General features: G+C 51.0%; 3 protein-coding genes across 4 annotated transcripts in view; 2 read left to right on the top strand and 1 right to left on the bottom strand.

The window, feature by feature from the left end:
- CRYAB (crystallin alpha B) overlaps positions 1-10,753 on the top strand; it is a 278,708-nt gene extending 267,955 nt beyond the window's left edge. Inside the window, exons 1-3 of one of the 2 annotated variants that reach the window (XM_082493853.1) lie at positions 7,642-8,024; positions 9,175-9,297; positions 10,462-10,753. In XM_082493853.1, coding sequence (XP_082349979.1) covers positions 7,827-8,024; positions 9,175-9,297; positions 10,462-10,665 — 525 coding nt within the window. In that variant the 5' untranslated portion in view covers positions 7,642-7,826 and the 3' untranslated portion in view covers positions 10,666-10,753. Of the gene's footprint in view, positions 1-7,641; positions 8,025-9,172; positions 9,298-10,461 lie in introns of those variants that run through there. The other variant, XM_082493854.1, reaches the window with a different exon arrangement.
- Positions 3,795-5,677, bottom strand: HSPB2 (heat shock protein family B (small) member 2). Its single transcript, XM_082493790.1, has 2 exons — positions 5,556-5,677; positions 3,795-4,678 (listed from the first exon to the last, which is right to left on the bottom strand). The coding sequence occupies exons 1-2, from the start codon at positions 5,647-5,649 to the stop codon at positions 4,227-4,229; spliced, it is 546 nt and encodes a 181-aa protein (XP_082349916.1). The 5' UTR covers positions 5,650-5,677; the 3' UTR covers positions 3,795-4,226.
- A 2,889-nt stretch (positions 10,754-13,642) lies between the features above and the next one.
- Positions 13,643-17,853, top strand: FDXACB1 (ferredoxin-fold anticodon binding domain containing 1). The gene is made up of 5 exons (XM_082493939.1): positions 13,643-13,933; positions 14,443-14,599; positions 14,739-14,942; positions 15,589-15,747; positions 16,464-17,853. Exons 1-5 carry the CDS (start codon positions 13,765-13,767, stop codon positions 17,641-17,643), a joined length of 1,869 nt encoding a protein of 622 aa, XP_082350065.1. The 5' UTR covers positions 13,643-13,764; the 3' UTR covers positions 17,644-17,853.
- The last annotated feature ends 1,399 nt before the right edge of the window (positions 17,854-19,252 follow it).

Here is a 19,252-nt window from a genome sequence, read left to right as displayed (position 1 = left end):
CCCAGGGAGGAGAGGGCAAGGCGGCAGCATGCCTCACGGCCTCAGCCCTGGGGCTAAAATTCTACTTTATGATTTGTACAGTGGGTGTCCCTCCGCTATCCCTCTCTCCCACCGGCACCATCCTGCTGATACCAGCAGTGATGAAGAAGAGGATGGAGGAGGGACTTCAAATGTTCCTGACCAAAAGGAGGAACACCAGGGTGGGAGCTCTCAGTGCTGTTCCTGCTGTTCATCGTTGCATCTCAAGCAGGATTTCAGACAAATTTGTGGCACTGGCTGGCATCATCTGGGAAAGAGAGCGTATCTTCTAGGGAGGGAGATGATGCCCCATCAAAGGTGAGAGCCGGCTTGCAGGTCTACTCTCAGCTGAGCTCTAGTGCTGCTGCTTCTACTGCAGGCAGAACTGCATATGCAACCTCGGGGACATTACTGGGAATACATTTTTTTTTTAAAGCTACTTAGATTTGTGTATGTATCTGTGCTTTTGAGAATGACAGAATCCCATGAGGGACCTTGCATTGTTAAGGACCTGCAATACAGCTCTTAGGCTTACCCCTTAGCATGTCAAATAGGAGCATTAGTGTGCAGTTTACCTCTCTACCACTGCTGAGAGCCCTTGATACTCTTCCTGGTAATTCCTGGACTGAATGACAGGTAGCTAGCTGACCTCCGGCAGCTCTAAGAGAGCTGATACTCAGTACTGAAAGATACCATGTTAATGTAGTCCTCGAGCAGAAACTGTGCTCCTCAGCTTTGGTTTGGCAGTCAGCTCCCGTTCTGTGCAGGCCTGAATACCTTGTGCTGACAAGTGGGTAGGTATTAATTCACCCTTGTGGTGGGCTGTCTCAGAAACCAGCCCTAGTCCCCTACTCCAGCTGTAGCCATGCTCTCAGCCAGGCTCACAGAATCATTTATCAATTGCCCAAGTGCAGAGCAAAGCTACCTGTCCAGAAGTGGCAGGAGGAGAAGGGTTCTGCTTTGAAGGGATCACGGGGCACCGCTACTCCCTTAGCTGAATCCTGGATGAGTTGTGCTGTGACCTGTAGACCATGAGTCTTGCTCTGAATCTGCTCCTCAGCATGTGACTGGAGAAATTGCACAGCTCAGCCTGCACCACAGCACCCTGGCGAGAATTTAGGATCAGATTTATGCAGGCAGATGGGATTCAGTCCTGGTCCCAACAGGACCGTGTTCTCAGGGTCCTGCAAAGACTGGGTGGTCTCACCAAGTCTGGCCCTGCTTGGGAAGTTGCAGACTGTGTGTCTCTGGGTTTGCCACAGACACTGTTGATTTAGTGAGCCAGTGTCTGTTTTGATTTCTGGGATAACTTGGGCTTTGCTGCTTTGTGGAGAATAAAAAAAAAAAAAGGCTGGGAGCCTGTTCCCATCATCCCCTCTCACAAATACTGGAGCTGCTGGTTTGAGCTCCACCAGAGAAACAGAAAGGCATCAAAAACATTGGCAGAGCTGGAGAGCATTTGGCTGCCACTCTGCATTCCCTGCTCGGTCGGTGTCTGCAGGGATAAAAGAGAGCATGGCTTCCAGAGCTCCTGCTCAGCAAACTGATCAGGCTATTTTGTGCAAAGCCTGCCAGGGTGCAGAGGAACAGCCCAGTGGCTGACACCAGGCAGTGCCAGCCCCTCTCACTGCATCACTGATCGGGGCAGCTGCCTTCAGGCACTCAGGGACATGGTCTGGGTAACAAGCTGTGCAACTGACACAGGACGAGCCTGCAAGCTCCCAGTGGTAGAGAATGAACTCGCTGGAGAGAGCTCTGAACTGTTTTGGGCACTTTTGTCTTAGATCCGCTCCTGGTGCAGCCCCAGCCCTGGCCACATGCTGTTTTCAGCCCTCAGTGGTTCAGCAGCCCACAGCCCTTGTGTTGCAGAGTCAGAGCGGGGCCAGATGGCGCTTCATGCTCTAGTGTGTGCCATGTCTGCATTGTGTGTGTTATGTGCACTCCTTCAGCCAGGCACCCTTTGCCCAGCTTGCAGGTCATATGTTGGCCATCCTCCCTGTCCCCAGTCCAGTGAAGGTGTTTATCCTAGTGACAGGGGGCCTGCAGTGAGCAAGGGGACAATCGATCCTTCTTACCAGCGCAGAAGATGCTAGAATAGAGACAAAGAAAAGCCTTTAATAGCTGCTGCTCTGAAGTGGCTGCAAGTTTGAGGAATCCTTTAATAGCAGGGGACTAAGGAAATTATGGCCATGCCTGAGCCCACACGCAGACACAGGTCTCTGTGCTCACCACAGGGATATGGGTGCTGGAACTCATGTCTCCTGGAACTCGGGTGGGTGCTGCTGTGAATGGGATGCAGCATGTATCTGGTGCAGCACATGAGGCTGGTGCGGTGTGCACTGAGGAGCAGAGAGAGGCTCGTACACAGGGGAGCAGTTAAGGACTGGGCTGTTCCTGCCTTTACAAGCAGCTGCTTCAGGTGACTGAAAGTCACTAGCCCAGGATTATCTTTGGAATTATTATTGATGACTTAGACAAAGCCTGTTGTAAAGGTGATTTTTATTTTGACAGTGTCTGAAATGCTTACTGGCAGCAGCTTATCTGGTCCTACTTCACGAGTAAGGACATCCCTCAGCGGTACAGACTGTGAGTGTGGGTATCTGATCTGCACCGGGGGGGGATGGAGGCTTAGCCATCGTCTTGCTTGCTCTCATGAGGCTAGCAGGGTCCCTGAGAAGTAGAAAATAGCTGCACAGTGGTTCACTCTGGTCTAGATACCACTTTGCCTGGCAAGGGTGAAAGAGCAGCCTTATACCAGCAGGCATATTCAGCAGGTTGTTTCAGCAACCGAGGAGGTATGCTGCATGGGATAGACTACTGAGCAGGGCATTTCTGGCCCTATGTATTCATGGAGACAGAGTACAGAAGCCTGCAGGTCATAACCCAGCAGGAAGAGGGAGAAGCTCTGTCCACAGGGACCTTGGAATCTCCTATCTCCTCTGTGGGAGGGCTGCACTGAGGCATGCCAGGGATCCCCATATTTGGCCAGTGACACAGCATTTTGGCTGCTTTAATTGGCTCTGACAAGACAAGGATTGCAACTGGCACCTGCTGAGCCCTCGGGGCCATCCGAGGCAGCAGCTGCCACTGACAGCAGCACACTCGATCCCTGGCCCAACATCACAAGACTACAGAGACATTTCTCATGTAGCTGGTAGTATCACAGCGTCTGCAAAAGGGGCCAAATTCATCCCCTCTGTGACTCTACAGAAAGTGCCGGGATGCCAGCAAGGCACTTGGGATCTGAGTAGAGCCTTTCCCTTCAGCGTTTGGGGTTCACTCCCCTCACAAGAGCTGAAAAGGTCTGTGTGTGAACAAGCCTTATGTCCCATAAACTAGAGGGCTGAAGCAAGCAGAGACCATGGATTGGCATTCGTTCACTTGGGCTAACTCCAACTGCAGGTCTGGAAATGCACAGCAAGCCTCCAAGAGCCCATCACTCTACACCTTTTCTCCTTGAGGCTACTGCCCACTGAGGACTCCCTGCAACAACAAGCAACTCCAGCTGCACCTGAGCCAGGAGGGCCAGTCACGGAGGTCACCCTGGCTGTCCCTCCAAGTCCCCACTGATGCCGTTTCCACAGATGAGCTCAGTGTGAACTCTCCGCTGCTCTGCTCCCTGCATCTGGAGCAGCTAAGGCGCTGTCCATCCTTCCCGCTGCAGAGTATCTTGGCCAGAAGCAACACGAATCCAAGGCAAACAAGATTAGAGGCAGATTTATTCCTCTTTCCTCCTGAGAGCTGCAGGCACTTTTACAGAACAACAAGCACCTTCCATCTCCACAAAGGTCAGCCACTAGCTCAGAAGCAAGGCACTGGGATCATCTCTTCCCTCTTCCCAGTACCCTTCTGGGCTAGAGCACAGCAGCTGTTTAATGGTCCACTGTGACACAGCATCACAGTTTAGGGCAAGAGTGACCCTTGCCATTTGGAGTGAGAGAAGAGCACCCTGCATGGTGCTCAATGAGCGCTTGACCTAGGAGAAAACTTGCACTGGAGTCCTTCACACTAACACTTTATTCCCCCTCTTTTTTTCAGTTCCAAGTCCCTTTTTCCAGCCATCAGTCTTAAGAAGCAGAAGTTTGGCACATATATGGCTGTCTCACAACCCTGCTAAACACTGATGGTGAGAAATAGGGGTCTGGCACTGTGGATTCCCCATCCCCATCCCCCCGCCTTCCCTGTGCAAGCCCAGAGATCTGGTGCCTTTAGGATTCTTCCTTCCCTTTTCCTTCCTCAGACTGTTCTTCTTTTCCCACTGGCTGCTCCTGTTGCATTATCTTCACCTCGTTGACTCTGGCCTTCATCTCTTTTCCTGTCCGGGGAGCCACAATGCTTAAGATGCCATCATGGGACAATGTGGCTCTCACCAGCAAGGGGTCGACATCCAGAGGGAGGATGTAGGTCCTGGTGAACTCTCGGGAGATGAAGCCATGGCGGTCAGCCTTCTGTGGGTGCTGCCCCATCACCTCCAGCAGGTTGTCTATGGTGCGGACGGTGAGCTCATCTGGCAGGAAGTGGCAGACATCCAGGAACACCTGGAATTTGTGCTCATTGAGGCTGATCTCAGAGGTGCCTCGATCCAGCTGCTTATTGATCCGAGGCCTGATGTAGTAGCCATGGTACAGGGCAGGGGCTAAGATCTCACATGGGGACACACCTGAAAATGAGACTCAATGAGGAATGTGGGGTTTCCAAGGGAAGGAGTTGGAGAAGGATGGTTGGCAGCAGACAGGGGAGAGAGACAGGAAGAGGCTGGGACCTGGCAAACACCTTGCTTTTGCTGCCACATCAGCACAATATGGATGGAATCTCGTGAGGTTCCTACCTTTGTGTCTGTAAAACACACACAGAGCCAGATGCCTGCCAGCCGCTGCCTCCCACCACACAGCTGGCAGCTGCCAGCAAGCCAAGGGGCTGGCATCCAGCTTGTCTGCTGGGTGGACGGGGAGGGACCGGTAGGTGCATTGGGCTCTCTGCAGTGGCCCACAGCCAGGGATGGGCATGGAAAATGCTGATGGTTAAGAAACTGCCCTGAAGAACTAAAGGCCTTTTGTTTGCCATTGTACAGGGGGCTTTCCTTGGAGCTTTTTTCCTTTTCACGCTGTTGTGCTGGTGCTGAATGGTTCTGCTGCTGCCCACATTCCTTCCCCTCTGCCAGCCACTGCCAGGCTTTGTGCTGAACACCACAGCTCAGCTTTTCTCCACAGCCCCCGGCTGCAAAAACTCCATCTCCCCACCCCCCTGGAGCATTTTGCTCCATGTTTGCACAGCATATGCATGAATGCCAGACCACTGGGGGCACGAGGGAGGGAGAGACAGCAGTAGGCATGGATGAAGGAAGTGGACCTGAAGAGACAGACCCTGGCTATTCCCTGAATATCCCCCCCTGATTTGGCCTGGGTTCTTATGGTTAAAATTCCTTGGCTCTAGCTTCCCTATCCTGCTCTGGAGCTCAGTCTCCCCATGGGGACTTCACCAGCACTCCTGCACCAGAGGAGAGAAAGGTGCCAGGGGGATCCCATCTCCTTTCTTACCTTCTCCAAAGTTCTGGTCGTAGATCTTGCTAGGGTTGGCAAACTCGTACTCCGAACTCATGGGATAGGCGTGGGGGACAGTCCGTGCAGCCATGGTGTGTCCGAGAAGGGGACCTTCCAAGCACTCACTGCCTCTGAGAGTGAAGGCTGCAGACTGCAAGGTTTTAATTGGGCGAATTCCACAGGGAGGAGTGTGTGATAAAAAGATGGACCAAAATAGCCATGCACACAGGCCCCAGGATGACTCGCCAGGGTGACGAAGGAAGCTTCTCGCTGCATTCCAGCAGGGAATGCAGGCACTGCCTGCAGTCAGGGATGCCTCGGGAAAATCCCACATGTCCTCCCAGTCTCTGAGATCCCCTCCTCAAGCAGGGGATGCAGGAGGCAAAGGGCAGCCAAGTACAGCAGGGGGGCACAGAGGTGAGCTGAGGGAGGCTGAAGTAGGAGAAAGCAGGACAGACCCCAGGCTCTGATGCTTATAGAGCTCCCAAAGGTAAGGGCCAGCAAGAAGGCTCATTGTAAGCAGGTTCAGGGAGTTCCTGACATTGGACCTGCTGGCCCTGAAGCATGCCATGAGGACAGGGCAGTTACTGATGCTGGCTGGTGCTTGATCAGGTCATGCAAAGTCATGTGAAGTCACTGTCACACCCATCGCCCCACTTTGAGCTTAGGGCCCAAATCAGCCCCTCCTGTACCCTACACAAAGGAGCTTCATTTTCCCAGAAGCTGGGCGGACGGCTCAAGCATTTTGTTCCTATGAGTAGTGAATTGCTGGAGGTAGTTAAGGCTAGACAGAATCCAGATCCCAGTACTGATGCCTGCACATCCCAAACTGTGCTGCTGCAAGCTGGCTGTCCAAGCTGTTCCTGGCCAGGGCTTTGGCACAATGTAATGAGACCTGGAGAAACGCTTGTGCCAGAAATCACGAGTTAACCAGGAATCTGAAGCTGGCATAGATCCAGTTTTATTGGACTGGGCGGGGAGGGAGCTGGGGGAGAGTAGTGCGCAATTAAGCTCCCTGTACCCTGAAACCAGAGATTTTTTTGTGTCCATGTCCCTGCAGTATGAGAGAGCAGGTGCACTGCTGTTGATGTAATGGGGAATTGGAGAACTTATTTATGGCCTGAGCTGTCACACAGAGCAAATTCTGCTGCCTATTCTTGCAGGCAAGCTGAAAGGAAGAGGGTCAGACCCTTTTGCAAAGGATTGGTGGTGCTAGCAGTAAGAATGATGTGCCTCTGAGCCAGTAAACATGTTTAAGTTGCAAGCTTGCAGAGGCTAGCTCTTGCCCTTTAAGGACATTTGCTAGGCTGAACCCATTCCCATGATTTACGTTCACGGGCGAGGGAGGAATTAATATAAATGTGTAAATTAAGACATTAGGAGCATAATTATAGGAAATCATCTTATTGCAGGGGCACAGGCAGACAGAGGTAGCTTCCCTGAAAAGGCATGGCGCAGTGCAGCGCCATGGAGGCTGTTGGCATGCCCAGTTTATCTCTGCTCACAGCCCTCTGGTGTACTCTGAGGTGACAGTGTCGGGCTCTTCTGCTTTCTTCAGCAAAGTGTTTTTTGTAGTGGGCAAAAGACGAGAAGTGTTGGGCCGATGCACTGTGGAGAAAGCCATCCTTCCTTTGCGCACACACCAATGGGCATGCACTAAGTCAGTGGGGCTTACTGGGCTGCAAGAGAGCCACACTGCCAGGGGTATCTCAGCAAAGACCTCCTGGGATCTTTCCTGTCCTCTGAATAAAGCAAGCCTGTGGCTTCCTTTGCCTTAAGGAAATGCAGAGTTCTTCCGAGTCTGGTGGGTGATGTGGGGAGCTGAATCTCAGTGCTGGCAGTGGGAACAATGGCCCCTTGTCATTTTCCCTGTGAGCCAAAGATAGGAGCTGCATTGATCCTGCTGGCATCCAAAGCAGCTGGGAACATCCACCAAGCCTGCCTGGGACTCAGCAGATAAACAGCACGTGGGGAGCGGGGCGGGCTGCTGGGCAGTTTGGCTTCTTGCTGCCCCATTAGACTCCTTTTCTTCTTCTCCCCTTCCCCCTCCTCTTCAGCAGTGTGTTCAAATCCCCCAGACAGCTACTGGGCACCGCTGAAGGGACCAGCCCAGGAGCGGGACAATAAAATCCCTGACACCACTGTTCAAGAGGCCTCGGGGCGGGGGGGGGAGGGGAGGCAGGCCAGCTGCACGGGTATAAAGCTGTCCCACACTCCCAGCACAGCACTACAGCACAGTTGTTGGCCAGGCTCCTCCAGCGCACTCCAATGGATATCACCATTCATAATCCCCTGATCCGCAGACCTCTGTTATCTTGGTTGGCACCAAGTCGTATCTTTGACCAGATTTTTGGAGAGCACCTGCAGGAGTCAGAGCTTCTCCCGGCTTCCCCCAGCTTCAGTCCCTTCCTGATGAGATCCCCCATTCTTCGGATGCCCAGTTGGCTGGAGACAGGACTCTCTGAGGTAATCTTCCCTTCTTAATGCTCTTTGTTATTGCTGTGTGCACATCCTGCAGGGTCTGGAGCTGGAGACCCATGAGAGCTGAGAGCTTGGACGCTGCTTGTAGGTGGTTATTAGGAAAAGGCTGGGGTAAAGGGTGCTGCGTTTGTGCCTCTGCTCCTCTGCATTACGCAAGAACCTCTGCATGCTCTGCTAATCATTTGTGACAGAGCGAGTATTGCCATAGTGTTGGTAATAGAGGCAAACAGAGCTGAGTGTGTGGCAAATGACTTAAGAACTGACGGAAGAAAGGAGGAAGCCTAATTTCTTTGTCTGCTGTGCAAAAGTTTCCATCCCACTCCCTCCTGAGAAGCAAAAAGCACAGGGATAGTGGGCAGGGTAGTGAGATCCTCATGTCAGGTAGTGTGGGAGCTCATGGTTGCTGAGGAAATAGGGGCCTATTTTAAAGAATCACTGCTGAAAAGAGCAGCATTTTAAGTAAGATACAGGACCTAAAGGATTATGAAGCAGCCATCTGCTTGCTTCAGGGGCTGAGCCAAGAGGCATGCAGTTCGAACAACCTTGCCTGTTCTGCCAGTCAACTGTCTTATTTACAAGTAACTTGTAGAGCTATTCTAAGACAAAGGAGTGAGAGGAAAGTACTTTTTAATCTTTGCATAATGTTTCCCTTGCTTTAGTGACCTGGGTCTGGCTGTCCACTGAAGGAGCCATAATAAGCACCACAGATAGTAGCGTCTGACTAGCTCAGTGGAGAAATCTTCACAAATAATCTAGAAGGAGGAGGATGCACTTAGACCCCCAGGTCAAACTGTGGAAACCAGTAAGCCTAGAGCTGGCGCAGTGGCTGCCTCCACATCCCAGAGCAGAGCTCCAGGATGCAGATTAAGAGAACCTCTTCCTCACCTCCAAGGAAAATATTTATCCCATGTGATCAAGAGAAAGCATTCCCATTTTAGATACTGTAGTGGTGGGCATTAATGTAACAGGCCAGCAAGGGTCAAAGCCACCCAGATCAGAATCACAGGATCAAATGAAGGTCAGACAGTGAGTGTGTGTAGATACCAGCTTGAGTCTTGAACTGCTACATTCTGAGAGCCTTTTTAAGCTGAAACCCTCACCTGCTCTTTTCTGAAGTTGCCTCCTTGTTTTGCAGATGCGACTGGAGAAGGACAAATTTTCTGTAAATCTTGATGTGAAGCATTTCTCCCCTGAGGAGCTAAAAGTGAAGGTGCTTGGGGACATGATAGAAATTCATGGGAAACATGAAGAGCGCCAGGTACTTCTACTTTAACTGTGCAACTGATATAATCAGTGTCAACTTCCTCATCTATGGTTAAACAAGGAGACTGCAAAACAATCCTCTCCTGTGCTCATCTCAAATCCTTCTAATGTTTTTTATCAACCAATCCTAATGGAAGATGCTCTGTGCAAACCCCCCAGCTGAACCCAGGCTGGGCAGCAACAGGGTGGAGATTTATTGCTGATGTTACATGAACTGTGAACTGACCTGGAAAATCATCTTTGAAATGGGCATTTCTGGGCCTCCTTCTTTCTGGGAAGAGGCCAGGAATGCAGGGAGGCATTCGATAAGCTAACAACAAACCGTAACAATTAAACCACATAATGAATCAGTGCATTGCCCTGTTCCGTTACCATGAGGCTACCTCTTCCTGAAAAAGGCCCGTCTATCCGTTTGTAATCCTTACAGGTTTTGTTCTGCTGTCAGTCACCCCACTGCTTGCTGGCTCTGGAGACCTGTGTGGCAACAGAAGTCAAAAGCCATGTCCAAAGCTGTATGTAACGGGGTTTGCCAGTCCCTGTCTTGCCCCCCGCCCTGCCTCCTTGCCAGAAGGAAATGAATATGCATGATAAAGTAGCTGTGTTACTAGAGTTCTCAGCTCCAAGACCTTCTGGGAGCACAGATCTGTCAGTCAGGAAACACAGCACTACTTGTAGCTGATGGAAGCCTGTAACCCTGACATAGCTTCTGCAAATTTTTTTCGCTAAGAAAATAACCACCACTATAGCAGATACCAGCTCACTAGAAAGCTGTGTATTGCTAGAGCTCTGGAAATCCTCAGGAACAGATGTGGTTGGCATTGCTTGTAGACCTAGCTGCTGCATCTTAGGAATGACAGCCCACCACTCACTGTGCAATGAAGCCAGTCTCCGGCTGGCACAAGAGCTGGAACATAAAGACTCCTCCTCTAAAGAGTGTACCTGCAGGCACCTGCAGCCTAGGCAGGGCAGTGTCTCACTTCGGCCAGTCTTGGCTCTTTAAAAAGGGCATCTCATAATAAAACACTTTTAGCTTTCTGAAAAGTTTTCCTTTGAGGGCTGGAGCTTCCCAATCTCAGACTTTATGCAAGGGGCTCATGGTTTAGGTGGAACTGAGTGAACATTTCTAATCAGGGCTGTTCCTTCTCTTCTCCTTTTGAAGGATGAGCATGGCTTTATTGCCAGGGAGTTCAACAGGAAATACAGGATTCCAGATGATGTGGACCCTCTGACCATAACCTCATCACTTTCTCTGGATGGTGTCCTGACTGTGAGCGCACCGAGGAAACAAAGTGACGTCCCTGAGCGCACTATCCCTATCACCCGTGAAGAGAAGCCTGCCATTGCAGGGGCGCAAAGGAAGTAGGCTGCTATTTAAAGTCACCCTCAGGGGGGCCATTCAAGAGCACTTTTTCATCAGACGCCAGCTATACTGAATGGCTACTCTTATTATTTATGCTGAGTAAGTTTACTAACAAATAAAACATGAATAAGCAGTTTGTATTTTTTTGTTTTGAGCACTGAGGACAAGGGAGTGTTGGGTCAAGAATGCTGTGTAAGGTTGCTGTGTGGGGAAACGTACCTGGCATCATTCCTGCTTCAGGCCTGAGTGGCAGGTGTGTCCAGGAGAGCTTGTCTTGGTGTTCAGAAACACTTCGCCAGTTTCACTTCATGTACTCTAATGTTTTGCAAACATCTAATTGCAAACATCTAATTGCACGAGCCTTTTCCTTCAGTGTTGCCAGAGGATTTCAGTGTTTCACAAGCAACAGAAAAGTTTCTCCAGTGGAGATTAGACTGGTATAACAACTTCACAAAACAAGTGAAACCCATTCAAAGTGTGGGTATTAGATAACAACTGAATGGAAGACAAATGTATCTTAAATCTGTAGAATGACTCATGTTATGGAGAAGCATCCAAGTGCTGCAAGCAATTCAGAACAGTTGCAGATGAAAACTGCACAGCTGCAGTAAACACAGATAAATCCAGAGAGGAGAAAAATGTCCTGCTCTCATGATGCAAATCACATCACTTTGAAACCATGTTGTCAGTGCCCTTCAAACAATCAATAGGATCTGACGTCTACAGTATTAATCTGATCTATGCTAACACTGTTGAGTGGTACAAAACACTACTAAGTCCTTCTCAAGTGTCATCATCTGCTTAGCACCTCTCTTCAAAGGGATATGAGCATAAAGGAAAGTCTGTATTACTGGAATTGAATTTCTAAAATTCATCTCCAAAAAAGACAGAATGCCATAGATCTGTTGCACAAATCATCAGACTCAGTTATGACCTGAGCTATTTTCTATGTTCCTTACAACTGCTGAGACAAAAGTTATATTAGAAGGGATCAGTTTAAATCTCAAATGAACAGAGATGACATCCTGCTTCCATGGCGTTAAGTGAGAAAGATAAAATGACCACTCAGAGATGTGGGGACATTGTCAAAATTCCCAAATCCCACCTAATTGCCAAGGTCTAGTGTTTCCTGTTAGCTGGTTCTAATAAGCTCTTCCAGTTAAGGTGTTAGTTGGGCTTGACTGACAAGGCACGGGGTGACTGATGACTTGCAGTCACCACTGCACATAAAACAAACAACAGAAACACACATAGGTTACAAACAGTACAGCTTGGAAAGCAGGAAGAACATTTCTCACATGATGCTACATTTGGCTTTAATGTGTGACAGGTCTTTTTGCTTGAAGGATATCCTCGTAGCACTGCTAGCAGACAGGCCTCCCGTTTTTCTGAGGGCATAGTTGCAGATTCTCTCCCATCTCTGCTGCTTTTCCTGCATCCTTCTTGTTCCTTCTCTGAGTGTTGGACACAAAGAAAGAAAATGCTGCAATATGGAGGCCTGTAGTCTGCTGTGTAGCAGAACTGAGCAGTTGGGCAGAACACAGGAGGTTCCAACTCAGGGTGGTGGCCCAGAAACCAATGACGTTCTCATTCAAATTCTAAAAGAATAAACAAAAATAACTTGAGGAAGTGCAAAATAGTAAGAATATATCCAGAAAGTGCAACTGAGGGAAATCTTTTCTATAGAGCAGGGTTTTGTTAGGCTCAAACTCAGGAGCAAGAAATGGGAATTTTGAGTGAAAGCTCATTGGGGATAAACGTGATGAGGTTAGCCTCACAAGAACGATTGAAATGCAAATACCACTCCCTGAATGACTCGAAATACCTGTTCTGTGGTGGCACAGGAGCACAACTCAACAATGAGAAAACGACAGAAAACATTTCTCTCATCTCAAAGCACAAATGTCTTTCAGATGCTCCTCTTTAGCTACCCTACAGACCCAACAGACTATGTTTCAGATCCGTGCACGTACTTTTTATTCTCTGATGTTGTTTCAAAGCAGTGAGTATACTGAAAAGAAAAACTCATATTTAGCATGGCTAAATATAAGTTAAAATCTTTAACACTTTATATCTTACAGGAAGACCAAAGTATCTCCAATTGCACTACTACTTTCAAATCAGTCTAACCTAAGATCACAAAGCTTTGGTGATGACTTTTGATTCACCATCTGAACAGCAAAGGAGAGAGCTGGACTGGGGCCACAAAGGAGTAAGACTGAGTTTTAATAAGAAAGTATTCCTCACATCTTTACTCCTGTAGTGAAACTGTTGCAGGGCATTCATCAGAGAAAAGGGTGCTGACTGTTCTCTTCTGCATTTCTTAAAAACAGTAGAAAAGACTACCACTGCGGCTGCAGAAAGGGAAGCGAGGCTTAGTTCTGATGTATTTGCAGCTGGGGATGGAAAGGATAATTCCCTGTGTGCATGGTGGTATGGCAAGTATCTATTTTCCTATGTGATCCTGCATTTCTCCGTTCACCTTCCTGAATACCTCTCCAAGTAACTTACCAACCCTTTGAAACAGACGAAGTGATTTACCCAAGGCCACATGGACCGAATGTCTAAACCAGGACCAGCCCTCACAGACTGCAGGCGGTAGGTCTCTGTTGGAGCTTGTCCTTGCCAATTTTAAGCCTTCCTGTCATTACCCGTGCGACTCCTGAAAGGCTGTCCTCACCCTGTGCAGCAGCCGAGGGCACACAAATAGAACAGGGGACAGCAGAGCATGGCTGTTCTCTCCCGCAGACCTGGGGCTGCGGCGACCCGGCAATTACAGCTCCTGCCCCGGCCGGGGCCGCAGGCAGCTATTTGGGCAGAGGGTCCGTGTGGGCGAGCGGCTGCCGCACAAGCACCGGAGAGGCGCCCCGAGGCCCAGGCCGCGCCCGAGGGCAGAAGCCGCCTCCGCAGCGAGCCCGGGGGAAGCGCGGAGGCCGGGGACCGCCGCCAGGCTCCACAGCCGACCGACCGCGGCCTCACCGAGGAGCGGTGGGGAGCGGCACGACGCTGCCAAGGGGCGATGAGCTCACCAGCGGCCGGCAGACACGTCATGAGGGAGCGCCGGCGGCCCGGGAGCGCCGGGAGACGGGCTGACTTGCGGGCATGGAGGCGGCGCGCCGCGTCCTGCTGCTCGGCGAGGGCAACTTCTCCTTCGCCGCCTCCCTGTGCGGGGCGGCGGGGACCCACGTCGTGGCCACTTGCTACGAGAGCGAAGAGGAGGTGTGCGGGCGGGGGCGGGCCGCGGAGAGCATCCGGCGGCTGCGGGAGACAGGTGGGCCGGCGCCGGCGGGGCTGGGCCGGCCGCGGGGAAGGGAGGGAGGGTGGTAGTGGGGGCGCTCGGGCAAAGCGACGTGGGGGGCCGGGCCGGGGCGGTCGCGGCAAGGGTCTAGAGCGGCGTGCCTGCCTTCCATCAGGGACCTGGCGCTGCCCTGCCTCCGCGGGAGCTGTCCTGGCGCGTTAGAGCCCTCCATCGCCCCGGGCGTCTCAGGAGGACACAGGCCACTAGGAGCTGGAGTGGTCCGAGAGGCTAAGTCAAACGCCCTAAAATCTAATCAGACTGAAATAGCTCTGAAACGAGCAGCCAGTTAGCAGAAGCCTCTGCAAGAGAGCAAAGGGAGCCTAGGCTTTCTGGTTTTCCTGACGCATGTGAGTGGGAAGACGCCTGGCAGCTGCTGCTCTGATATGCTTCAAAATGGACCAGAGGACTTTAATAGCTACATTTCTTTAAAATTTTCTGTAATGATAAACACCAAAGACTTGGGTTTTGTTTACTTTTTGAAGGAGCTGAAGTTGTGTTTTCTGTGGACTGCACCAAGTTGAAGGACTATTTTTTACCAGAACAAAGAGAATTTGATTGTATTTATTTCAACTTCCCGCACTGTGGGAGAAAGGCTGGGGTGGTGAAGAATAGAGAGCTTCTTGCCCGCTTTTTCCATAGGTGAGTAAACCAGAAGTGGTTCTATGCTAATTGTCTGCTGTGATACAGCTTTCTAGCGGTGTTACAGGTGTTTTTCTGGCACTGTAAAATTTCTGGGTGTGCTAGCAGGATTTTTCTTGTTGCCTGGCTTTCCTTCCAGCTCCACAGAAGTGCTGACAGAGGAGGGAGAGGTCCATGTAGCTCTTTGCAATGGACAGGGTGGGACACCTGCTGATCGACCAAGGAGAGAATGGCACAACAGCTGGCAAATAGTGGCTGTGGCAGCAGGCGCTGGATTTATCTTGAGTAACGTTCATCCTTTTAAAGCAGAGACTATCCATGGATATAAGTGTACAGGCTACAGGTAACCATCGTGTGGCAAAACTGAAAAGCTGATATTTGTGCTCTTATAATGCCTAGCACTATATGATCTTTAATGTCTTGTTTGTTGGAGAGAGGAACTCCCTTTAATTTTCCTTAAAATAGCTAGAGTTCTTTTTCAACTCTAAGCAGAATAGCCAAGATAAAAGGCAAGCTTCTTAACAAAGTACCTTCTAAAAAATAAGATTACTATAGGATTTTAAAGGTCAAACCGGTCCATTTCAGAACAAATGTCAATTTTGGCCTAAAGACAGCAGGAGGACTGCCATATGTGTACCTGCTTAGCAGATAATCACAGAGTCACAGAATGGTTGATGTTGGCAGGGGCCTCTGGCAATCATCTAGCCCTACCCCACACTCAAAGCAGAGCCAGCTAGAGCAAGTTGCTCAGATCTGCATTCAGTCCCCAGGGATGGAGACTGCATGACCTTTCTATGCAACTTGTTCCAATGTTGGACAACCTACCCAGTAAAAATATGGTAGTGTTGCATTTTTGTCACCTTGTAACGAGACCTGGGATTCAACAAGTGGCATGTTAGTGTTAAACAGTTTTCTGTGTAATGCTTACTTGTGACACATTAAATATAGGAAACGATCAATGGCTTTGCTCTGCTTTTGTGCTTTGTCAGGAGTCAAGATAAATCTTTCTGTATAGAGGGTGCTTTAAACCACGTTTTCACACGAAGTATGCCACTTCCCTGTTTCAAGCCTATGATCTGCAAGATAGAATTGGAAAGCCAAAAAGTTTCTTTCCAAGTACCACAGGTACTTGTGGATAAAATTAATAGGTAAGTTTTATAATTAGCTTCTGTTTGGCAATAACACACACTCCTGCTCTCAGTGGGAATGACCAGCACAGGTGTCAGATAAAATGGCATTTCGTCACTTCCACTCCTTTTCCCTTTCTTTCTTTTTCATTTCTTCTTCAAGTCTTCTTGATGTTGGCCTACTTAAAAATAAGTTTACAGAACAAAAAGAAACTTTACGGTTCAGAACAAGTTGCTGTATACTTGAATGCACAAATAAAGATGAAAACTTTAATCTGTTTTACTGTACCGTGGAAGAAAATCAGGAGGTGACTTGGTGTCTGCTAATACCACAATACTAAGGCTAGCTAGGATAAAAACTGCTAACCTCTTAGGTGAACTGCTGCATACTTCGGAGACTCTCCAGGGCTAGCATAATTTGATTCATTTCTGTAGTTTGGCAATGCCTGTTCTGAGTGGAAATGGTGATGCTGACTGTTAAGTCCCATTCCTTTTTTACCAGTGAAGGTGCAGTTAATTCTTGATTGCAACCTGGAGACAAACTGCACTGTCCTGAAAACGTTAGCCATTGCAACACCTTTGATGAAAGACTTGGCTTGTTCAGGTAGTTACTAGAAACCAGCTTAATATGTGAGATTGTTTTGGGTAAATTGCTGCAGTCAAATTATGATCACAGGAAGGATTTCAAGGAAGTCTGTTTAGTGGTGTCTATAATTTGCACTTTTATTTTTTCACAGGGGTTTCCTAGAACTAAATTCAAATCATCCAGTACGGACAGTAAAGGAGAAGCTCACTGCAGACCTCAGCCAAGCCTTTCCGTTAAAAAACATTGACTACTGCCTTTCTCTGCTCCACCAAGGTCACCTCAATGGTGTTTGTCACTCAAATATCTTTTGGATCATTCTGAGCCCAGAGGAGACTCCAGGCACTGAAGAAATGTCTAGTGGACTGGCAAATGCAGTTTTGTTTTCCCAGGTTGATCTTTGCAGGGACACGGATAAGAATGGTGGGGTGAATGTACAAGAGGGATGCCACATTTCAAAACAGTATTATCTTAGACCTTCCCTTCTACCTTATGCTCAGGCAATAATACAAAGAGGAGCCTTTCTCCTGGGGACACTTCATGTTCTTTCTGGCCCAGTTTTCAGGAAGTGTCTTATAAGTCCTTACTCCATGCCTGTTTTTCATGAGGTGGTTTTTGTATGTGCAGTTAACAGGGGTACAGAGAACAGCTGTATCCAAATGTTGGTGAACAGCATTAAAACCAGCATATGTTCTCTTCACCAGACTGTTTCTGGCTTTCATCTGAATATCCATCTGCAGGAAGCAACAAACTTTGAAACAACTCAGCTAAATGACTTTGCTGCTTTTGAATCTCAGCTTAGTAAAATTCAGTACTTCATCTGTATGGAGGTAGATACTTCAGGCTCCTGTGAGAAGGGCTCCTGCGTGGGAATTATAAGGACTGAACTGGTAAGCAGTGAATTGGTTGTTGTCTTTGCTTCACTGAATCTTGACCTCGTAGCCATGTTGATCTGTGGAATATCTGACTGGCGAATGCTCTGGACATCAGACACACGATTCATCCGTCAATTTCCTGGAGGAGAGTTAAGGCTTTTCAAGAGTTTTTCTCTGTATCCACCTTTCTATGTGCATGATGTCAGCTTTTGGGTTCCTGATGGGGAGCAATTTGATGAAGTTGCTTTTCACACCATCGCTAGGCAGGTGTCAGGTGAAATGGTCATATCCATCCAGTTAATGGACAGTTTCCAGCAGTCAGAGACGGGACAGAAGAGCCTCTGCTACAGGCTGACCTTTCAGTCCTGTGACAAGGCACTGAGCCGTCAGGAGGTGGCAGAGATGCAGCTGCTCTTTCGGAAGGAAATAAACCAACGCTTGCGTGTAACTCTTCGCTAGAGCGTTGTCTGTTGTTCTCAGGTGCTCAAGCAGCAGCTGCGCTTGTTGCCAGTGTGGCAAATGTGGCCTACAACTTGTTGCACCTAACGCTGTGGCTTACTGCAGTGCCTTTTAGAAAGGTGGTTGTAGACTTCAAGTAGCTGCGCACGTTCCAAATGTGGAAATTCCTGTTAGGGAAGTCCGAGCACCTTCCTGTTCTGCGTGTGTGTAATGAAACCTCATTTGAAAAAGTGGAGCCTTTCTTTACTAGGGTTCTGTGGGACTGGACTGATCTCCTTACTCGTGCCAATTCACTTTTCCTGTCCTGGCTTGCGTTTGCCCCGTGCCTTGGACTGGCGGCGATGCACGAGGGAGGCTTGTACCCTTTCCAAAGGGTTGTGGGCAGCTGGGGCGCTGGGAGCTCTCAGCACAGGCGCTCGGTCCCTGCGGGAGGACGGTGCGTGCTGGGCTGCCCGTGCCAGGGCTGCACCCGCCGGGGCCCAGCCCCCTGCACCCGCGGGCTATTTTGAGTCGCTAATGCCGACGGCAGTCACGAGCGGCAATGCCATCGCCGGGTTCCACAGGATACTGGCGGATCCCCGCAGGCAGCCGCGCCCCGGCGGTGCGTTCATAGCTCCAGCAGGTGTAACCGGCCCGGGATGTCGCTATTTCTGCTACCGAGCGTTACGGGCGCGGGGAGCGGCGGCCGCTGCCGACGGCGCGGCGGGAGCGCCCCCGGCGCCGCCCGGACGGCGCCCGCTTCGGGGCGAGGCGCGAGGCTGCGGCGGGCGCGGGGCGCGTGCCCCCTCCCGCGGGCGGTGCGCGGGCGTTTCGCGGGGGCAGCCGGCGCGCGCGGGGGGCGCCAACGGTCGCGGGGCTCTGTGAGGGGGCGCGCGACCGCCTGAGGGTAAGCAGAGCGGGACCCGCCGGGGGTCGGGGCGGGGGCCGGCGCCGCCTGTGGAGGGTCCGCGGTCGCTTCGGGGCGGGGGAGCGGGCGGGGATCGGCCATCGCCTTCGTGGGGAGGGTCCGCGGTCGCCTCGGGACGGGGGAGCGGGCGGGGGTCGGCCATCGCCTTCGCGGAGGGAGTCGCGATCGCCTCGGGGCGGGCGGGCGGGCACTGGCGCCGTCGGGGAAGGGTCCGCGTTCGCTTCGGGGCGGGCGGGCACTGGCGCCGTCGGGGAAGGGTCCGCGTTCGCCTCGGGGCGGGCGGGCACTGGCGCCGTCGGGGAAGGGTCCGCGATCGCCTCGGGGCGGGCGGGCGGGAAGGATCGGCCATCGCTTTCGGGGGGTCTGTGAGCGCCGTGGGGAGGGCTGGGGCTCAGACGCCGTCCCGGGGAGGCGCGGTCGGCTATCGCCGCATGGGGTACGGCGAGACCAGCGCCCGTCGAGAGCGGCCAGGAGCCCGGAGCAGCGGAGAGCCCTTCGCAGTCGTCCCTGCAGGAAGCACCGAAGCACCAATTGAGTGAGAAAAGCCGATCTCGGAGGGTTTTTCCGGGGCAGGGGCGGGAGGACGGCCGGGGGTCGGGCGGTGCTGTGGAGAGCTCCCTCCGGGGGTCGGGCGGTGCTGTGGAGAGCTCCCTCCGGGGGTCCGGCGGTGCTGTGGAGAGCTCCCTCCGGGGGTCGGGCGGT

Source organism: Vanellus vanellus (assembly GCF_965231255.1).
Source record: "Vanellus vanellus genome assembly, chromosome: 21".
Classification (NCBI taxonomy): domain Eukaryota; kingdom Metazoa; phylum Chordata; class Aves; order Charadriiformes; family Charadriidae; genus Vanellus; species Vanellus vanellus.
Note: the sequence above shows the minus strand (reverse complement) of the source record. Positions and strands in the feature narration are given on the sequence as shown.

Excerpts from the sequence above, each read along its gene's own strand:
- HSPB2 (XM_082493790.1), bottom strand. The coding sequence starts at position 5,649 with ATGGCTGCACGGACTGTCCCCCACGCCTATCCCATGAGTTCGGAGTAC. Across the intron at positions 4,679-5,555 it reads CGACCAGAACTTTGGAGAAG|GTGTGTCCCCATGTGAGATC; the intron begins GTAAGAAAGGAG and ends TCTCATTTTCAG.
- FDXACB1 (XM_082493939.1), top strand. The coding sequence starts at position 13,765 with ATGGAGGCGGCGCGCCGCGTCCTGCTGCTCGGCGAGGGCAACTTCTCC. Across the intron at positions 13,934-14,442 it reads CCGGCGGCTGCGGGAGACAG|GAGCTGAAGTTGTGTTTTCT; the intron begins GTGGGCCGGCGC and ends TACTTTTTGAAG. Across the intron at positions 14,600-14,738 it reads CTTGCCCGCTTTTTCCATAG|CTCCACAGAAGTGCTGACAG; the intron begins GTGAGTAAACCA and ends CTTTCCTTCCAG.